Source organism: Cnephaeus nilssonii, assembly GCF_951640355.1.
Source record: "Cnephaeus nilssonii genome assembly, chromosome: 8".
NCBI lineage: Eukaryota > Metazoa > Chordata > Mammalia > Chiroptera > Vespertilionidae > Cnephaeus > Cnephaeus nilssonii.
The window spans coordinates 96,163,584-96,185,451 of NC_137079.1; the positions used below are offsets into that span (position 1 = coordinate 96,163,584).

At 38.3% G+C, this 21,868-nt stretch overlaps 1 protein-coding gene across 7 annotated transcripts in view; it reads left to right on the top strand.

Annotated features, from left to right (window-relative positions):
• PDS5B (PDS5 cohesin associated factor B) overlaps positions 1-21,868 on the top strand; it is a 258,856-nt gene that overhangs the window by 74,154 nt on the left and 162,834 nt on the right. For all 7 annotated transcript variants that reach the window (XM_079779314.1, XM_079779316.1, XM_079779317.1 and 4 more), the window contains exons 2-6: positions 5,649-5,775; positions 9,228-9,431; positions 18,536-18,622; positions 18,732-18,829; positions 19,444-19,570. In XM_079779314.1, the coding sequence (XP_079635440.1) occupies positions 5,649-5,775; positions 9,228-9,431; positions 18,536-18,622; positions 18,732-18,829; positions 19,444-19,570 (643 nt within the window). The remainder of the gene's footprint in view (positions 1-5,648; positions 5,776-9,227; positions 9,432-18,535; positions 18,623-18,731; positions 18,830-19,443; positions 19,571-21,868) is intronic.

The following is a 21,868-nucleotide window of genomic DNA, read 5'->3' on the forward strand; positions in this document are numbered from 1 at the left end:
TGTTCCTTTTTATCATTACACTCTACTTTTTCTTACTTTGTTGACTAGCATCTCCATTAAAGTGTTAAATAGATGATAGAAGGTATGCTTGTGTGGAGGTCTTGATCACAAGTAAAAAGCTTTCAGTGGATTATCAATAAGCATCTTATGTTGTAGGTGGCTTGTAGCACCCTACCTTTCTCAGATAAAATAAAATTTCATTTAATTCTTAGTTTGTTAAGCATGTTTTTTTTTGTTTGTTTGTTTCACAGTCATGCATTGATGTAGAATCTTATCAAACATTTTTTTGTTTATGCATTGAGATAATCACATGATTTTCCTTTTTTAATCTGTTTATATGGTAAATTTAGCCTAGTATACTTTGGGATTAACCCATTTTGTGTGTGTGTGTGTGTGTGTGTGTGTGTGTGTGTGTGTGTGTGTATGTATGTGTACACACACTAGAGGCCCAAATTTCGTGCACGGGGTGGGGGGTGTTCCTCAGCCCAGCCTACACCCTCTCCAATCTGGGACCCCTCGACGGATATCCGACTGCCTGTTTAGGCCCGATCCGTGTAGGATCGGGCCTAAACGGACAATCAGACATCCCTCTCACAATCTAGGACTGCTGGCTCCCAACTGCTCGCCTGCCTGCCTTCCAATTGCCCCTAACTCTTTTATTAGTGTAGGTATGCACCCATATATATCCTATGTAATAAAAGGGTAATATGCAAATTAACCATCACTCATCACAAAGATGGCAGTGCCCAGTCCGCTCAGCCCCGCTGCTGGAGTGTCCGGTCCTGTCAGCCCGGCCAGGGGGTGGCTGGAGTTCCCAGTCCTTTTGGTTTCTGCAGCCCCTGGACCAGAAGCGGAAACCAAGAGTGCATGGAGCACCAGGAATTTAAGAAATTGTAGTTCTGGTGGCAGCCCCTGGACCGGAAGTGGAAGCCCAGAGTGTGGGGAGCACCAGGAATGCTGGTAATTGTAGTTCTGGTGACAGATGCATTATGCAATCTCCTAGACACTGGAGCAAAGTGAGCCTGGAGCAAGTTACTGTTGTGGGTGGGGGATGGAGTGAAAGCAAAGGTGAGAGACATCAGTAAAGTCAGAGTGTCGAGGAAAAATTAAAAGGAAGATATCCTGAAACTTCTAGGAAGTCTCCACCAATGGAGCAAAGAAAAAAAAAGACCTCTATTATTCTGTGAGCACCAACCAGACTGGGTGGGGGTCTCAGACAATTCACTCAGATGATTGCAAAGACAGACAGAAACTTCACTCTTTTGTACCCAGGCAGATACAATGCACAACATGCACATTTTCACGTAAGAGAACTTAACAGCACCATTTGCTATACACCCTTTGGTGGCCATCTGTGTTAGTTAATTGCCATAATCAAGAGTAAAAATTAAAACTTTTCTATCTCTATGTCAAGCAGGTCCTTACAGCTTGGAGCAAGGCTACTATCTATAATAATAAAAGTGTAATATGGTAATTAGACCGGATAGCCAAACGACCTTCCAGACATCATTCCAGACGTCCTTCCAGACGAAGCTGTGGTGGTGGGGCTGAGGCAAAGGCAGTTAGGGACGATCAGGCAGGTAGGCGAGTAGTTGGGGCAATCAGGCAGGCAGAGTGGTTAGGGGCAATCAGGAAGGCTGGCAGGCAAGCGTCCCAGATTGTGAGAGGGTGCAAGCAGGCTGAAGGACTGCCCCCCCACAACCCTCCCCCCCCCCCCCCCCCCCGGTTTCGTCACCGGGCCTCTAGTGTGTGTGTGTGTGTGTGTGTATACACATGTGTATATATACACACGCACACACACTGAGTGGCCAGATTATTACGATCTCTGAATGCATAATAATCTGGACACTCAGTATATATATATATTAGAGGCCCAGTGCATGAATTCGTGCATGGGTGGGGTCCGGCCAGCCTGGCCAGGGGGAGGGGACATGGGTGGCTGGCCAGCCTGCCTGCTGGTCGAACTCCTGGTCGAGGGGACAATTTGCATATTAGCCTCTTATTGTATAGGATATACACTGAGTGGCCAGATTATTATACATTCAGAGATCATCATAATCTGGCCACTCAGTGTGTGTGTGTGTGTGAGTGTGTGTGTGTGTGTGTGTGTGTGTGGCCGGCCTGCCTGCCTGCTGGTTGAACTCCTGGTCGAGGGGACAATTTGCATATTAGCCTCTTATTGTATAGGATATACAATAAGAGGCTAATATGTATATTTGGTTTCCTAATATTTTGTTTAGAAATTTTGCATCTATGTTTATGAACAAGATTATTCTGTGAAATTTTTTCCCCCTTTCTCTTATTTTTCACATTGGGTCTTGGTATAATGTTTAGGGAGTTAGTTGCATAAAATTAGATAGAAAGGATTCCCTTGTTTTCTAGTCCTTGTAATTATTCATGTGACAAAATTCCAGATGTTCCCCCCTTATCCTCAGGTAATATGTTGCGAGACCCCCAGTGGATGGCTGAAACTATGGAAAGTACCTAACCCTATACAGGGATGGGCAAAAGTGGGTTTACAATTGTTAGTACACAGCACACAAAGTTTATTCTTTTTTACTATTAATTTGTTTTTTTTCCATATGAACAAACCTACTTTTGCCATCCCTTGTATATGCTATATTTTCCTACACATACATACCTTTTCACTTAAAGGAAGTAATTTTAGGCTGCTCTTTGGCATATCCGAATTGCCAGCATCACAACTCTTACACTTGGGAGCCCTTACTAAGTAAAATAATTATGAGCACTAACACTGGGATACCACAACAATCAATCTGTTAATCCAGATGGCTAAGTGACTAACTGTGGGTAGTGTATACAGAGTGTATACACTGAGCAAGGAATGATTTATATCCTGGGCATGACAGAGTGGGACTGTGTGAGATTTCATCATGCTGCTCAGAACTGTGTGCAGTTTAAAACTTAGGTATAGTTTATGAAACTTTCTGACCACTATTAACCGCAGGCAACAAACTGGAAAGTGAAACCATAGATAAAGGGGCAATATTGTATTTCTTCCTCAATTATTTGGTAGAACTCACTGGTAAAGTCATCTAGATTTGGGTATTTTATTGTGTGGAAAGATTTATTGATTGTTCATTTAGTTTCTTAAAAGTATTTTTTTCCTTGATTATTTTTGGTAAGGTGAAGTTTTTCTCCAATTTTGCTTTTGATTCATTCATTATTAGGAAGTACTTAAAAATTTTGAAATGTTTTGAGATTTTCTTTTTTGTTGAAATATAATATAGTTTAGAAAGATGTAAAAATTTTAAGTATAACTTTATACAAGTGAAAATAATAGTGTAACCAGCATCCAGATAAGGAACAACATTACCTATATTTAAGAAATCCCTTCTTAATCCTCTTTTAGTTATATATCCATCCAAAGGTTTCTACTATCCTGACTTAAGATCATAGATTAGCTTCCCTTGTTTTGAATTCATGTAGCAGTGTTTAACGCTGTATCATGTTTTAAGCCTGGCTTCTTTTATATAACTTTCTTTGTAATGTTAATCTATATTATGTGAAGCAGTAGTTTATTTACTCTATAACTGTTATATTCCAATTTACCTATTAACCTGCTGTTGATAGGCATTTGTGCTTTCTGTTTTGACTATTATAAGTGATATTGCTATGAACATTTTTATGGCTGTCTTGTGGTGGACAATTTTATGTATTTCTGTTGAGTTAATACCAAGGAATGGGTCCTGGAGCTTACCTTTTTAATTTTCATTTTAAAACAGAAGTTAAGTTAGAAATTTAACTTAAGTACTCTCCTTAGTCACTGCATGGTGTATTTTTATTTATATTTTTTTACTTTCAACGTCTTGTACTTACATTTTTATTGTTTTTATGTAAGCTTTCTACATTTAAATTTTAAAATCTCTGTGCTAAGCAATGTTCTCCGTGCTATATATGTTAATATAAACTTGAGCACTGCAATCAAAATTTTTCCCCACATTGAGGATGACATTTTTGCTGTCTTTTGGCTTATATTGTTGCAGTTGAGAAGGAACCTCTTAGTTTAAATTAAATACTTTTCATGTCAAGGTAATATGTCTGCTCTTTAAGATTTTGTTTGTTTTATTATTACTAATACTTTGAATTCAATTGTTTTGCTTCTTTAATTTGTGGATTGGTGTTTTATGATATTCTCAAATAGGGGCCTCGGCCTCATTTCTTCTTACACTTCCATGAATCATAAGTTAAACCTTTCTAACCTTTCTTTTTCTATTTTTATGTTTCCCTTTTCTATATTTTTGGATAATTTCTTCTTACTTCTCTTCCAGTTCACTAATTTTAATAGCTTTTTCTAATCTGCTAATAAACTTATCAATTGAGTTTTTAATTTCAGTTCTCTATTTTTCCATTTTTAGAAGTTCTGTTTTTTCATTCAAATATTTTAATTTACTTTTTATAATTTTTATTCAGAGTTGTCTTTTATTTCTTAAAATTATAAAGATAGTACTTTTGTAATCTTTTTGATAATTATAATATCTGAAGTGTTTGTGGGTCTGTTCTTGACGTCTGATATTTCGGCTGGTTCTTGCTCATAGTGCCTTGTTTCCTTAGGCACTTAGTTATTTTTGACTTGATAATGTTCACTGTCCTAGAAACGTCATTAAGGCATAGAATGAACATGCTCTCCTCTAGGCAGGACTTGGAATTATTTTAAATACCATACACTTTCATTAGTTTCAGAGAAGAAGGGAGAAGGAGAGAGAGACAGAAATATCAATGATGAGAGAGAATCATTGATTGGCTGTCTCCTGCACGCCCCACACTGGGGATTGAGCCAGCAACCCGGGCATGTGCCCTGACCAGTAATTGAACCATAACCTCCTGGTTTATAGGTCAGTGCTTAACTACTGAGCAATGTTGGCCAGGCCTTGGAATTATTGATATTAGGTGCTGGGGGTATAACCAGTAAGGGGGTCACTGAGTTCATTTGTTGAGGTTCTTTGGACTACTTAGTTATGTGAACCTTAGTAAATGTGTAGACCCATGGTCAACACTAATGAGCTCTTGCCCTCTTGTATTAGTTTTTTATTTAGTACCAAGGCAGCCTTCTCTGCTGTCCCCTGTGGGTGGTGATGGGGGCAAGGGCACATTTTGACTTGTGGTTTATTCTTTTTTTTTTTTTTGCAGGTGTTATCTTTTGGGGGATGGCGTAGTATTCCACATTAATGTCAGGAGGTCTATTATTTGGCATTCTACCTCAACAGATTTAGATTTTCCTGCTCTCCTTGCCCCATAAGAACACCAAAACTGAATTCTAGATGATTTTTCAGGGTTGGCAAGTGTCCAGTGGGCATAAGTGGATATAGTGTAATGCTCCAGTGCTCCATTTACTTCCCTGGGTTTCTGTATTCTCTTAGATTTGAACAGAGAAATTTGTGGCACTTTAAAAATATACTTAATTTGCACATTTTTTGTCATTTTTAGTTTTTGTAGTTGGAAGGTTAGTGTAAATAAACTAGCTTGCCACTAATAAAAATGAAAAAAAAAATTGGGAAATGTTCACTAAAATGCTTTTCATTAATTAGGTAGGTGTATTACTATAAATTAGGAATGTTACTTTTCATGTTTATTATGAATGTTTTTTTAATTTTTTGATTTGCAATTAATCACTTTCTTGTTTTTAGGGGTAAAAATATTTCCATCATGGCTCATTCAAAGACGAGGACCAATGATGGAAAAATTACTTATCCTCCTGGTGTCAAGGAAATCTCAGATAAAATATCTAAAGAGGAGATGGTGAGACGGTTAAAGGTGAGTAAAATTGGGTTTTGGTTTTTCCCCCCGATATCCCTTTAAGGGTGTGGGGCTCGATTAGTGCTGTATCTTGTTAGGGTAACTTTAAAAAGCAAATCAAAGCAGGGAATGGGAGAGAAGGGATCTCAGAGAGTGGAGGTAATAAAGAATTGTACGGTTTCTTAGCTATTGTTAATGGGAAAGCAATTAGAAAGGTGAGGCTTAGATTTTCTAGGGCGTACTATAGTTGAGTATAAAGAAAAAATCCACAATATTCATATTAATTTTTGTCTATAGAAAGTTGTCTCCTATGAGAAAGGAAGTTTTAAATTTTTGTACTGAATACTCAGGCTATATTTTACTTTTTCATAAGTTATTTAAGAGTAGGTTAAAGAGCTTAACTCTATCTTTTCTCTCTGCTTTGACATGCATGAATGAATCAACATTGATGGTGAACTTTTATAAATGAGGCCGTCATTCTATGGCTAGAGTCTCTTCATATGTGTTTGAATAATATTTCTCCTTTTCCTTCATGGCAGTGATGGTCTCTTGATTGTTCTAATGGCTAAAGGAAGAGAGTGGCCAAGGAGAATGTTAAATTGATTTACCAGTTCATATTTTTTAAAATTTTGAGTATTTTTCCCCCTCCTGGTTGAATCAACGGAGTCATTTATTTTACTTGATCTATCATTATTTACTTATATTTCAAGATAAAAAACTTGCCATAATTAATCAATGAAGGCCCAGGAACTTTAAAGCAAAGTACTGTTTTATAGCTATTGCTGTGTGGTTTATTTTTATCAGAAGATAAACCACTACTCTAATTTCATGGTGAAGTCTTAGTGTTATAGCTTTATGCTTAAAGTATTATGATGTCAAATATCACATGCTTGTTATTCAAATGCAAATATATCTTTGAGCAGATTCAATTTACCAATATGTGGATATTTTATCCAGTTAGGAACCAGTATATATCTTACTAAAAATAGTCAAGCTACAAACCCTTTCTGTATAGGGTGTTGTGTGTTTTTTCTTCTGTGTATCTACATCTCTTGACCTATATAGAATTTTTAGGGAAACAAGTACATTCATTTCCTGATATTTGTTTATATTTTAGCAGTGGTAGGTAAACAACCCTATTGTTTGCTAAGAAACTTATGTTAAACACAGAGACTACACTTATAAGCTGATTAGTGTACAGCGACTTTTAGAGATGTTATTTTCTCCGACATCTTTTTTAATTCAGAGGACTCATATGAGTTATTGATGAGTTTATACCACTATTTAAGTTGCAGACAGTAGTGAGGAATTCCCCCTTATCTAGCCCTTGAGTAAACTTATTTGTTAGTCTTAGAATATTTTGTATAGTGCTTACATTTAGTATTTGTAGTACTAGAGGCCCGGTGCATGAAATTTGTGCAATGGGGGTAGGGGGTGTCCCCTCAGCCAATCTGGGACCCCTCGGGGGATGTCCAACTGCCGGTTTAGGCCCGATTCTGGGGATCAGGCCTAAACTGGCAGCCAGACATCCCTCTTACAATCTGGGACCACTGGCTCCTAACTGCTCACTGGCCTGCCTACCTGATTGCCCCTAACTGCCCTCCTGCTGGCCTGGTCACCCCCAACTTCCACCCCTGCCGACCTAGTTGCCCCCAACTGCACCCCCCGACCCCCGCGCTGGCCTGGTCGCCCCTTACTGCCCCCCCCCCCCCCCCCCCCCCGCTGGCCTGGTCGCCCCTCACTGCCACCCTCTGCCAGCCTGGTTGCCCTTCACTGCCCCCCGCCCCCCCGCTGGCCTGGTCGCCCCCAAATGCCCCTTCTGTTTGGTCGTCCCTCACTGCCCTTCCTCCCCCACCCCACCCCCCGCCGGTCTCGTTGCCTCACGCAGCTTGTTGTTTGGTTGTTTGGTCGCCCCTCACTAACCCCCCTGCTGGCCTGGTCGCCGCACGCAGCCTGTTCGATCGTCCGTTTGGTTGCGATGGTTGCTTAGGCTTTTATTATTATAGATGCTTTCATTATTTTTGTAGATGTTTATGCCCAACTGTATTTTGGTTAATATAATTTATCTTCTTTAATTTTCCTAATTTACACTTACCACTATTTTAGCAAACTTCTTAGAGAAATATAAACAGGATTTGGTGTGGGATAATAATAATTTTTAACATGTCCAAGTACAGCTGTAAGTTTTACTAGTATAAATTATAACAATTTGTTAATATGTAAGATGTCACTGTAGAGAAAGAAATAGCTCTCTGCATATAGGTCTTTTTTTCTTTGTCTCTTTTCATAATACACTAGGTCATCAAAGCATATATCTTGAAAGTAATAAAATTAAAAAGTTAGGAGAGTAATCTGGACATTATACCCTGAAACTGTAGTGCTCATCTGGAAGGATTAGTGTACTGTTGATTCTGGCATCTGACATAATAGAACTGAGGGTCTATTCTGTGAAGAACAGTTTCTCACGGCTGCTCTGAGAATTCAGTAAGACATTGGACATTTATTACTCAGAAGTCTAGCTCTACAGCAGAGTGGAAATCCTTGCAGTATGTCTCCAGGACCAGTTCCTAGACATTGATACTTGGTGGCTAGCCTTGGTTGTTGATTAGTATTTGCAGCACCACCTAGTGGATGCCAGATGGTCAGCTTTCCTGTGCCTTTGTCAAGTTAGGCAATTTTGTTGTCTTATTTGAAGTGGTAATAGTATAGACTGAGGGTTCATCATAACTACTAGTACTAAAATTAGAGAAAGCTCTTCACAGAATTCAAATTTACTGTTTCTCCCCATTATGTTTATCCCACTTCTTTTATGTAAATGTTTTTGAAAAAGGAACCTTTCTAGTAGGTTCATTCTATACATGCTATTGAGTCCTACTAATGAACTATCCATTTCATATTATCTTTTACTGTGGCACAAGAAATACTTTGTTGGATGCTATGGTAGTCTCTCGGGATAGCTTTTCCACATTTAGGGATGCATCTTTGCCATCCTTTCTTGAATCTGTTTACATATTCTTTTTTTTAGCTGAATATATTAATCCATGTATCTGGAGTGGTTTATGGCTCAGATGGAATAGTAAACTGTCACTCTAAGTTTTTCTTTAGAGGTATACTTTTCTCTTAATAAAAGGATTAGATATATTAAAAGGATGTGTTTTTAAGAAGGGACATACTCCTTTTATTCCAGTTGTATCAGTGAGATCAGAAGCACTATGTAAGGGTAGCTTTAAATTTTTTAAATCTGGTTAGTTGGTATGCATAAATTAAAAGTATTTTACTTTGTCTTTTAAAGAAAAGTTATTTATCCTATAGTTTTATAAGGATCTTGTTCTCTCAGGTAGACACTTCCAAAGAAAAGTAAAAGTATATTTATTGGAAGTTTAACCTTTGCAATTAATATGGCTTTTATTTCAAATAACTTTATTTTTACATGAAGGATTTCATTATTTGATTATTGTGTTTTTGTATAGATGGTTGTGAAAACTTTCATGGATATGGACCAGGACTCTGAAGAAGAAAAGGAGCTTTATTTAAACCTGGCTTTACATCTGGCTTCAGATTTTTTTCTCAAGCATCCTGATAAAGATGTTCGCCTACTGGTGGCCTGCTGCCTGGCTGATATTTTCAGGATTTATGCTCCTGAAGCTCCGTACACATCCCCTGATAAACTAAAGGCAAGTACTGATTTAAAGAACTGCCAAGATTGACTGATACTTCTATTTATCTTTCTAACTAAAATGGGAGTTAAAGTGTTTAGGTAATTTCTTTGGCTTCTTAGACATTAAACATTAGCTGAGAAATCTTTTGTTAAACTTATTCTGTTTTCTTTAGAATTTACTTCCTCCCCATAACGCTATTCCCATTAAGTACTTGCTTTTAGAAAACAGTTTCTGGTGTTTATTCTATACTTTTTATGTCATCATTAGCTTTATTTCCATATTACTTGGGGGACAATTGTTTTTCCTTTTGAAAACCCGTGTTAAAGACCATGTTTGTTATTTAAAAGACAGTATCCATTATAAACCTGAATATATATAATCCATTTATATATATCCTAATTCATTTAATGGAAGATGTGATGTGAATTGTGTTGAAGAAAATAATATGAACAAAATTTTAATGAAATAGAAAAAAGACCTAGTTATAGTAGTTGTAAATAAAACCTTATGCATGGTAAATCTTTAAAAGATGAGAAAAGTGGAATAGTGTGATTAATCTAGCTGTAGAAAAAGAATACAATAAGAAAAATGAATAAGGTAGGTTAGGCAGAAAATTAGAAAAACTGACAACAAAAGACACAGTAAAAGATAATTGTGACAAATTGATTAGAGAATGAGTCCATGGGAAGATTATTAATACCCAGTGTGAAAAAATGGCAGTCAATTTAGGTTTATTTTATTTAACAAATATTGATCTTAATTATGTGTCAGGAACTGGGTTTCTCTGGTGAAAAACAAGACTTGATTCTTGAATTTATGCAGTTGCTTCTTGATAATAGGAGTGAGGAACCTACTTATTTGATCATGTCTGCCAAATTTCAGTATGGAATGCCTAAACTTGATGGATATACTTGCTTTACATTTTAATTGGTAAAACAATCTCAGGATGGTGGTGGTAGGAGCTAGTATTTGTTACTTAAAAGTGGAATTAAACGTTGAAAGAGTTGAGAATGATCAGAGACTTCAGTAAGTAATGTGAGCTTATCTGTGGAGTCGTACACCCAAGTGTATATCTTGACTTCTAATTTGAACGTCTCATTTGGAAGTACTTAATTGGTTTAAGGAGTGATTGTATTTGATTGACTGTGGCTCTTCCTCACCTGGTGTCTTATTGGCATTCTCATGAAGAGTGAAGTGTAACTTAGTGCTGCTTCATGATTTCTTCTACCTCTATTGTGGATTTCTCAGTTTGCATAATCAGTGTCCTGTCTCAAGGCTACAGGGTGATGAAAAGTTCTCCCAAAAGAATAGTAATATATCTGTTCTATTTATAACAGCACAATTTATGAGAAGAACATTGAAGAGTTGAGATTAGAGTCTTTGGATTACTTAATAGCTGAAAAATTAAAGAGTATCTTATTTTTTCTGGTCTCTTTTGGGGGTCTTAATTATAAATACTTTTTTCATTTTATTGGGGTAGTACTTATAAAGTATTCATTTTGAGGGTGTTTTTAAGTATTTATGGAATAGTTTTCACTCTATTTGCATCAAAGTTATAATTCTCTTTGTCTATAGTAATAATAATAGAAAATTGTGACACTTTGATTCTTACCTTTCCACTGTCAGTTTATTGTTGTCATAGGGAAACCCTTTACACCTGACTTCACATTTAGGTCAATGATTGTTGGAGAGATTATAAATGACTGTGGCCTTTCCATCTTCAGGTAGTCAATATGACAGTTTCCATAGTCAAACCAGAAGGGTTTATTCATGGAGGACATATTTTTCACAGTACTGTCATAGTAACCATTTTTGAAGGATGTACTTTTGATAGTGTTTTTCTTTTTTTTTTTTCTTTTTTTTTTTATTTTTTATTTTTATTTTTCCAATTTTTTTATTAAGGTATTATATGTGTACATATCTTACCATTGCCCTCCCCACACCCCACTCCCATATATGCCCCCACCCCCCAGAGTTTTGCATCCATTGGTTATGCTTATATGCATGCATACAAGTCCTTTGATTGATCTCTTATCTCCCCCACCTCTCCCTAACCTTCCCCTTGTAATTTGACAGTCTGTTTGATGCTTTACTGTCTCTGTATCTATCTTTTTGTTCAAGTTTATAATGTTCTTTATTATCCATAAATGAGTGAGATCATGTGGTATTTTTCTTTCATTGACTGACTTATTTCACTTAACATAATGTTCTCCAATTCCTCCCAGGTTGCTGCAAATGATGAGAATTCCTTCTTTTTTATGGCAGCATAGTATTCCATTGTGTAGATGTACCACAGTTTTCTGATCCAGTCATCTGCTGACGGGCACCTAGGCTGTTTCCAAATCTTAGCTATGGTGAATTGCGCTGCTATGAACATAGGGGTGCATATATCCTTTCTAATTGGTGTTTCTAGTTTCTTCGGATATATTCCCAGGAGTGGGATTACTGGGTCAAATGGGAGTTCCATTTTCAGTTTTTTGAGGAAACTCCATACTGTTCTCCACAGTGGCTGCACCAGTCTGCAATCCCACCAGCAGTGCACGAGGGTTCCTTTTTCTCCGCATCCTCGCCAACACTTGTCGTTTGTTGATTTGTTGATGATAGCCATTCTGACAGGTGTGAGATGGTACCGCATTGTTGTTTTGATTTGCATCTCTCGGATAATTAGTGACGTTGAGCATGTTTTCATGTGTCTCTTGGCCTTCCTTCTGTCTTCTTTTGAAAAGATTCTATTTAGGTCTGTTGCCCATTTTTTTATTGGATCATTTATCTTCCTTTTATTAAGTTGTATAAGCTGCCTGTAGATGTTGGAGATTAAACCTTTATCAGTGATGCCATTTGCAAATATGTTCTCCCATGCAGTGGGCCTTCTTGTTGTTTTGTTGATGGTTTCTTTTGCTGTGAAAAAGCTTTTTATTTTGATGTAGTCCCATTTGTTAATTTTCTCTTTAGCTTCCATTGCCCTAGGGGCAGTGTCAGTGAAGAATTTCTTTTGGCATATGTCTGACATTTTGCTGCCTGTGGATTGCTCTAGTATTTTTATGGTTTCCCGTCTTATGTTTAAGTCCTGTATCCATTTTGAGTTTATTTTTGTGTATGGCGTAAGTTGGTGATCAAGCTTCATTTTTTTGCATGTATCTGTCCAATTTTCCCAACACCATTTATTGAAGAGACTGTCTTTATTCCATTGTATGTTCATGCCTCCTTTGTCAAATATTAATTGAGCATAGTGGTTTGGGTCAATATCTGGATTCTCTATTCTGTTCCATTGATCTATATGTCTGTTCTTGTGCCAGTACCAGGCTGTTTTGAGAACAGTGGCTTTGTACTACAGCTTGAAATCTGGTATTGAGATCCCTCCTACTTTATTCTTCTTTCTCAGGATTGCTGTTGCTATTCGGGGTCTTTTTTTATTCCAGATGAATTTTTGGAGAGTTCTTTCAAGGTCTGTGAAATATGCCGTTGGTATTTTAATGGGGAGTGCATTGAATCTATAGATTGCTTTGGGTAGTATGGACATTTTAATGATGTTGATTCTACCAATCCATGAACATGGTATGTTCTTCCATCTGTTTACGTCTTCCTCTATCTCTTTTTTCAGTGTCCTGTAGTTTTCCGTGTATAGGTCTTTTACTTCCTTAGTTAAGTTTATTCCTAGGTATCTTAATTTTTTTGGTGCGATGGTAAATGGGATTGCCTTTTTAGTCTCTCTGTCTGTAAGTTCACTACTGGTGTATAGAAAGGCCATAGATTTCTTGGCGTTAATTTTGTATCCTGCTACATTGCCGAATTCATTTATTAAGTCTATGAGTTTTTTGACGGAGTCTTTCGGATTTTTTATGTACAATATCATGTCGTCTGCAAATAAAGACAGCTTTACTTGTTCTTTTCCAATCTGGATGCCTTTTATTTCTTCTTCTTGTCTAATTGCAATGGCTAATACTTCCAGTACTATGTCAAACAGGAGTGGTGAGAGTGGGCATCCCTGTCTTGTTCCTGTTCTTAGGGGAAATGTCTTTAGTTTTTGTCCATTGAGTATGATGTTTGCTGTGGGTTTATCATATATAGCTTTTATTATGTTGAGGTATGAGCCATCTATTCCCACCTTGTTGAGAGCTTTTATCAAGAAAGGGTGTTGGATTTTGTCAAATGCTTTTTCTGCATCAATTGATATGACTATGTGATTTTTATCTTTCAATTTGTTTATGTGATGTATCACGTTTATTGATTTGCGGATATTGTACCATCCTTGCATTCCTGGGATAAATCCTACTTGGTCATGGTGTATGATCTTTCTGATGTACTGCTGGAGCCGATTTGCTAGAATTTTGTTGAGGATTTTGGCATCTATGTTCATGAGGGATATTGGTCTGTAATTCTCTTTCATTGTGTTGTCTTTATCTGGTTTTGGTATTAGGGTGATGCTGGCTTCATAGAAGGAGCTTGGAAGTGTTCCTTCCACTTGAATTTTTTGGAATAGTCTGAGGAGGATAGGTTTTAGTTCTTCCTTGAATGTTTGGTAAAACTCTCCTGTGAAGCCATCTGGCCCCGGGCTTTTGTTTGCTGGAAGCTTTTTGATGACTGCTTCAATTTCGTCCATAGTTATTGGCCTATTGAGCTGTTTAGATTCTTCTTGATTGATTTTTGGAAGGTTATATTTTTCTAGGAATATGTCCATTTCCTCCAGATTGTCCAGTTTGTTGGAATAGAGTTGTTCGTAGTATTTTGTAACAATCCTTTGTATCTCAGCGGGGTCTGTTGTTATTTCACCTCTTTCATTTCTGATTTTGTTTATTTGGGTCCTCTCTCTTTGCTTCTTGGTGAGCCTGGCTAGAGGTCCATCAATCTTGTTTATCCTTTCAAAGAACCAGCTCTTGGTTTTGTTGATCTTATGTATTGTTTCTTTGGTCTCTATGTCATTTATCTCCGCTCTGATCTTTGTTATTTCCTTCCTTCTGGTTACACTGGGCTTTTCTTGCTGCTCTTTTTCTAGCTCTTTGAGTTGTAGGGTTAAGTAATTTATTACCATTGTTTCTTGTTTTTTGCAATAGGCCTGTAGAGCTATGAACTTCCCTCTCAAGACTGCTTTCGCTGTGTCCCAAAGATTTTGGATTGTTGTGTTTTCATTGTCATTTGTTGCCATGATGTTTTTTATTTCTTCCTTGATCTCTCTGGTGACCCAGTCCTTGTTTAATAGCATGCTGTTTAGTCTCCATGTGTTTGATTTCTTTGGATTGTTTTTATTGTAGTTGATTTCCAGTTTTATGCCACTGTGATCTGAGAAGATGCTTGATATAATTTCTATCTTCTTGAATTTGAAGAGACTTTGCCTGTGACCCAGAATATGGTCTATCTTTGAAAATGACCCATGTGCACTTGAGAAGAATGTATATTCTGTGGCTTTGGGGTGAAATGTTCTGAAGATGTCAATTAATTCCATCTGGTCTAGTGAGTCATTTAGGATTGCTGTTTCTTTGCTGATTTTTTGTTTAGAGGATTTGTCCAGTGGTGATAGTGGGGTATTAAAGTCTCCTACTATGATTGTGTTGCTATTAATCTCTCCCTTGATATCCTCCAGGAGTTTTTTTTATGTATTTGGGTGCTCCTATATTGGGAGCGTATATGTTTACCAGAATTATTTCTTCTTGTTGGATTTCTCCCTTTAGTATTATGAAGTGGCCTTCCTTATCTCTTGTTATGGCATTTACTTTGAGGTCTATTTTGTCAGATATAAGTATTGCTACCCCAGCTTTTTTTTCATTTCCATTTGCCTGAAAGATATTTTTCCATCCCTTCACTTTCAATCTGTGTGAGTCTCTTGTTCTGAGGTGGGTCTCTTGTAGACAGCATATATATGGGTCGTGTTTTTTTATCCATTCAGCTACTCGATGTCTTTTGATTGGAGCATTTAGTCCGTTTACATTTAAAGTTATTACTGAAAGGTATTTGTTTGCAGTCATATCTATTTTTGTGTCTGTATTCCTTCTTACCTGTTTATTTCTTCTTTTTACAGTATTCCCTTTAGCAATTCTTGCATTGCTGGTTTGGTGGTGATAAACTCCCTGAGGCTTTTTTTGTCTGCAAAGCTCCTGATTTCCCCTTCAATTTTGATTGATAGTCTTGCTGGATATAGTATTCTTGGATTCAGTCCTTTGCTTTGCAACACTTTGTATACCTCCTTCCATTCACTTCTAGCTTGTTGTGTTTCTGATGAGTAATCATTTGACAATCTGATGGGTGTTCCTTTGTAGGTAACTCTCTGTCTCTCTCTTGCCGCCTTTAGGATTCTCTCTTTATCATTTATATTTGCCATTGAAATTATGACATGTCTTGGTGTGGGTCTTTTGGGGTTGATCCTGCTTGGGACTCTCTTTACTTGCGTAACTTTTATCTTTCCCATATCCGGGAAGTTTTCTGTCATTATTTCTTCAAATAGATTTTCTAATCCCTGCTGCTCTTCTTGTCCTTCTGGCAGCCCTATTATACGCATGTTACTTCGTTTCATGTTGTCCCGAAGCTCCCTTAGGCTTTCCTCCTGCTTTTTAATTTTTTTCTCCAATTGCTGTTCAGCTTGAGCTTGTTTCTGTACCTGATCTTCTAACTCACTAATTCGGTCCTCTGCTTCTTGTAATCTACTGTTGAAACTTTCCATGGTGTTTTTGATTGTAGCTATATCACTCTTCATTTCTTCCTGATTCTTGCATAAGTTGTTGATTTTCTCATCCATCCATTGTATAAATTCCACGACGATTACTCTGAACTCCTTTTCGGTCATGTTGCAAGCTTCAGTTTCACTAATTTCCTTTCTTGGCGACTCCACATTTTCTTTCCTCTGTGAGTTATTTCGTTTCCCCATTCTGGCTATTACCAGAAAGCTCAAGCTTCTGTTTGCGTGGACCTGGGTCGTGTGCTGTGGGGACTTCGCTCCACCCTAGTTTCACTGAAGTGCTCTGACACTAGGACGTGTGACTGTCTTTGGTTGGTGGGAACCAGACTTGCCCAGGATCAGTGTCCCCAGTGTTCCGTGTGGTCTCGTGTGCACATTTAGAATCAGGGGCCCTGTCTGCACCACACTGTTGGTATGTGCCGAGAATGAGATCCTTAGCATGTGCCAGGAGTCAGAGTTTCCCTGTGTCTGCACCAAGACTCGAGTGTCAAAGTCTCTGTTGCCTTGTGAGGTTTCTCGTTGAGAATCAGGGTCCCTGTGTGTGCACGCACCAACAATTGGGGTCGCTGGCTCTTAGTGTGAATGCGCTGTGAGTCAGGGATCCCAGGCAGCTGTGTCCGGCGTGCCAAATTCCCTGAAGTGGGGCTGCGTCCTGTGTGTGCTCTCTCTACTGAGCCAAACCGGCTAGAGCGCACATTCTTAAAATCCTGAAGGTGAGCCGGCTCAGTGCACTCTCCCAAAGTCCCAGAAGGGGGGCGGAGTCCGTCTTGCGCGCCAAATTCCCCAAAGGGAAGCCCCTCTGTGCACGCTTTTAAGAATCTCCGAAGGGGGAGCTGTGCCCCGCGAGCCAAATTCCCCCAAATTCCCCGAAGGGGAGCCCTCTGTGCGCACTGACAGATTTCCCCGACGGGGAGCTGCTTCTGTCCCGTGCGCGAGCGCGCGCCAAATTCCCTAAGAGGGAGCGCGTCCCTGCGCAAAGCTCGGCAGCTTGGGCCAGGGGCGGGTCTATCAGTTACTATGACGCTGTCTGTGCGCGCGCCTGTGAGCAGCTTGGGCGAGGGGCGCGTCTATCAGTTACTATGGCGCTTTCCGCACGCCTGTGGGCGCTCAGCAGCTTGGGGGAGGGGCGCGTCTATCAGTTACTATGGCGCTATCAGCGCCTGGGAGGAGGGGGATAGGCTCTTTGACTCACGGAAATCTGCCGGGAAGTCTGGATTCTTGCTTGTTTGTCTGAAGCTGTGATAGCAGTTCTCTGTCCCCAGTGGCTGCAGGGTCCTGGTTTGTGTCAGAAGCCAGGATCCGAGTCTCGGGCAGCTCTGTTTCCCAAGATGGCGTGGTCTCTGCGTCAGCACCAGCCGCCGAGAAGTGTCCGCTTTGTGCACGGGGCTCCGCCGTCTAGGGCTGCCCTGTTCGGGAGCCCCTTGGAAGACCTGCAGAATCTAACTGACCCTATCTCATACACACACACACACCACACACATCTACACTCGCCTCTATGGGTTCCTCACTCACACTCTCTCTCTCCCTACCTTCCTGCCGGTCGCCATCTTTTTCCCTCTCCCGATAGTGTTTTTCTTGAAAATATACTTAGTCATCTGCATATTACATTTCTTTCCTTTAAAAAATATGCTTGTTTATCATTTTACTTCTAAAGGAAACATTTTTTTTCCCTCTTTTGTTGTTAATCCTCACCAGAGGATATTTTCTCCATTGCTTTTTAGAGAGAGTGGAAAGGAGCTAGCAGTGGGTAGGGGCCCAGGGAGGGGGAGAAGGAGGGATGGAGGAAGAGAGAGAAAAAGAGAGAGAAATCCACGTGAGAGAGACACATGGACTCATTTCCTTCCACCTGCCCCTCCCCCCAATCGGAGGTGGGGAGCAAACCCAAAAATAGAAAGCAAGGGATAGAGATAGATTGAAAACTGGTGGGGAGAGACAAATAATTATAACAATTAAATAGGAAGCTTAAAAGTTAACTTCTTAAGGGTCTTTTTAAAATTTCTCAGCGTCTGCGATCTATTGTCTTTTTACTTGGAGATTTTATTTTGGAATTTTAAGGCTCCTAAACTGTGTTCTTGCTATATTATTACCATACATAGGTGCTGTTCTAGCAAAGCTGATCAATTCCCAGTCATTGCTACCTCTTTTATTCTGATAAAGTTAGCATAAATTTTAGTTCACTCAATTTTTAGGTCAATTTTTTTTTTAACTTGCTGTAAGATGAAATTTTTCTCTACTTTAAGATCAGGGTAAATGATTTTTATTTTCCTATGAAGGGTAGTAAGTTAATTGGTATTTTCATATGATGTCCTTTTAAAAAATTTCAGCCAAATGCAATTTTTTCTTGGTTGTTTATGATTTATTAGGATAGATACTAGTGCTGAATTAGCTTTAGCATTGGATATTTTAATTTAGCATTCTATAATCTAAACAATACTTTGTGTTTTTTTTTAAGGATATATTTATGTTTATAACAAGGCAGTTGAAGGGGTTAGAGGATACAAAGAGCCCACAATTCAATAGGTATTTTTATTTACTTGAGGTAAGCAATATATTATATCTTGAAATGGCATTTTAAATTGTTTTTTTGTGCTGGTATGTTTGCACTAATTAAAGTGTTTATCTTTCATCTTTTTTACCTCTTATTTTAGAACATTGCTTGGGTCAAGTCATATAACATATGCTTTGAGTTGGAAGATAGCAATGAAATTTTTACACAATTATACAGAACATTATTTTCAGTTATAAAGTAAGTTTATACAACTTTTTTAAATATGAAGGGTTTTTAACTTACAGACGAATCTGCATAAACTGTGTTCGTTATAAATATTGGAAGGCTAAGAGTTGTAACTTAAGAATTCATTAACATTTTTACAGATGATTTAAAAACAAATAACTGAATCAAGTTTGTGATGTAGAAAATAATACAAGGGTAGCATTAAGGCAATCTATACCCAATGTAAAAATATTTCTTGGATTATCTTTTTACTAACATGTATTACTGACTCCTTAATTCATGAGAATAGTTGAATTATTTTTGTGTTCTTTAAAATTACTATAATGAACTTCAGCAAAGCAATTTGATTTTCTGAAGTTAAATATAAAGTTGCATTTGAGTTAATTACTTTTGATTTTGAGACTTGTTAAAATTAGGGGAAAGTAATCCAGGAAATGTAGTTTAAAAAAAGATTTTGGATAATATTATAAGATTTGGGAGCCAGGGAAGCTTTAAATGAATATATAGAATTTGATATAATTAATATTTTAGTATCTTTTTTATAAAGTATAATGCTTATTAGTACCATGTTAGGATTAAATAATGAATATTTTAATTACACCCTAAATATCTATTTTAAATTTCAGCAATGGCCACAATCAGAAAGTTCATATGCACATGGTAGACCTCATGAGTTCCATTATTTGTGAAGGTGATACAGTATCTCAGGAGCTTTTGGATACAGTTTTGGTAAATCTGGTCCCTGCCCATAAGGTAAGTAGCAATATATACTGAAACATATTTAAAGCCTGTTAATGCTAAGGCCTAGAATTTGTGCTTCTGTTGTAAATACAACTTATCCTTCTTTTACTTTAGTTTTGGAGAATCTGCTTCATTGATTGGTATTGATAAATATTAATTGTGTTTAATAAAAATGATACACTTATTAGTCACAAATGTAATGAAAGGTAATAATTTAGTTCATGTGATAAAATATCTGTAATAACTTCATAATATCTCATTTGGATGACACATGTTTCGGGAATTGAGTTTAATAGCTACTGAAATGCTATTATATAACTTTGTATTGGGAGAGGCTGCAAGCAAATAGGCCCTAGTGTAGATTAAGAGGAGGGGTGAAATTAAAAGGGAAGCCTCTACTAATTTGGAGATAGAGGATATATTGCTGACAGTATTTCTTGCCTCAGTGATGTTCATCAAAGGGAATATGTGTGTTTTTCTTTGAAAATAACTCATTTTCCATAATTACTTGGCAGGGGAGATACCATGATCATGAAAATAACTAACTTTCCAGTAAGCAGTTGGAAATATGATTGTATGATTCACAAGGGATCAAGTTTAAAGAGAGGGCCTCAAGAATCACCAGTATAAAGATCTATGCAAACTTAAACCCTTTCTAGCAAGATGTAATCTAAGTTTATAGCTATACAGTATTCACACAAATTAATGCTTCAATGAAAATGACCTCATAATGCAAAATTTCCAAATGCTTAAAATTAGTTCTTAAGTGCTGAAACCCAGACACTGCACATAGCAGTATTAGATCTTTTTTGTTGTTGCTTGCTTGTTTGCTTTTTTAATGTAAAGAAATTAACTTCTTAAAAATTTCAATTTATTGGAGTGACATTGGTCAACAAACATGAACATAGAGGTTTTAGGTGTGGGTTTCTATGTTACAAGATCTGTAAATACTGTGTACCCACCACTCAAAGTCAAATATTCTATTATCATATAACTAGAGGCCTGGTGCACGAAATTCGTGCACTGGAGAGGGTGTCCCTCAGCCCAGCCTGCACCCTCTTCAATATGGGACTCCTCGGGGGATATCCAACTGCAGGTTTAGGCCCGATCCCTGTTGAATCGGGCCTAAACCTCAGTTGGACATCCCTCTCACAATCCGGGACCGCTGGCTCCTAACCGCTCACCTGCCTGCCTGATTGCCCCTTAACTGCTCCCTTGCTGGCCTGATTGACATCTAACTGCTCCTCTGCGGGCCTGATTGCCCCCAAATACCCTCCCCTGCTGGCCTGATCACCCCCAAGGCTTTTATTAGTATAGATATGACCCTGCACAGAAAATTTTACTAACCCTGCTTTACAATAAGGGCTTGACGATTGAATCATTGGGACCAGACACCAAGATTTCCTTTCTTTGAATAGTGGAGGGAATAATTATCTTGTCTTTAAGTTGCCCGGAAATTAAAATGAGATAATGACTTAGAAAAGTATAAAAGCACCATATAAGGACAACTGTCTTTTTAATGAAGTGGCAAATGAAAAACACTATTTTTATTCTCCCCTTCCTTCCTTTACAGCTTTTATTTAAACTTTGAAATTTATAAAAATTTCACTCCAATTTTCATTTCTTTACATTCAACATTATTTTGTATTGGTTTCAGGTTTCATATTAGTTACAGAATAGTGGTTAGACAATCATATACTTTACAAAGTGTTCCCCGATATTTCTAGTACCCACCTGGCATCATACCATCATTACAACACTATTGACTATATTCCCTATTTAAGTGACAATGGGTTTACAGGTTCCTTTCAGTGTTTCTTTTGTGTTGCTCGTCCTTCCTTTTCTTTCTCACTTCTTCCCTCATTTTCTTTATATAGTATCTCAATTGGCCATCAAAGCTCAGTGAAGGCACTGGGACATGATTCATCCATTTTATAGACCAGGAAACTGAGGCCAATTCCAGTTGGCTGTGGAACTTGACTCAGCACACAGGAAGCCCTCAGAGCCATGCTCTTTGCGCTTCCTAAGGGGGAGCCGCCCAGCAAACAGAACAAACCTTCCAGTCAGGCTTCCGAGCCTCTTTCTCCAGCACCTCTTCATTTCGGATGCTCCACATTCTTTCCTCTCCCCGTCCCCTGCCCCCCATTCTTTACTGCCCCCCCGCTTCTCCGGAGCAGGTGGAAGGCTTCGCACTCACTGCCTAGGCATGCTCTGCCATGGGGCAGGGCACCGCGGGCTTGCTTTTGGGTCAAGGCAGGAGCAGGAGTCACTGCCTCTGAAGTGTGAAGGCCGCCTGAGCGAGGCCCATTA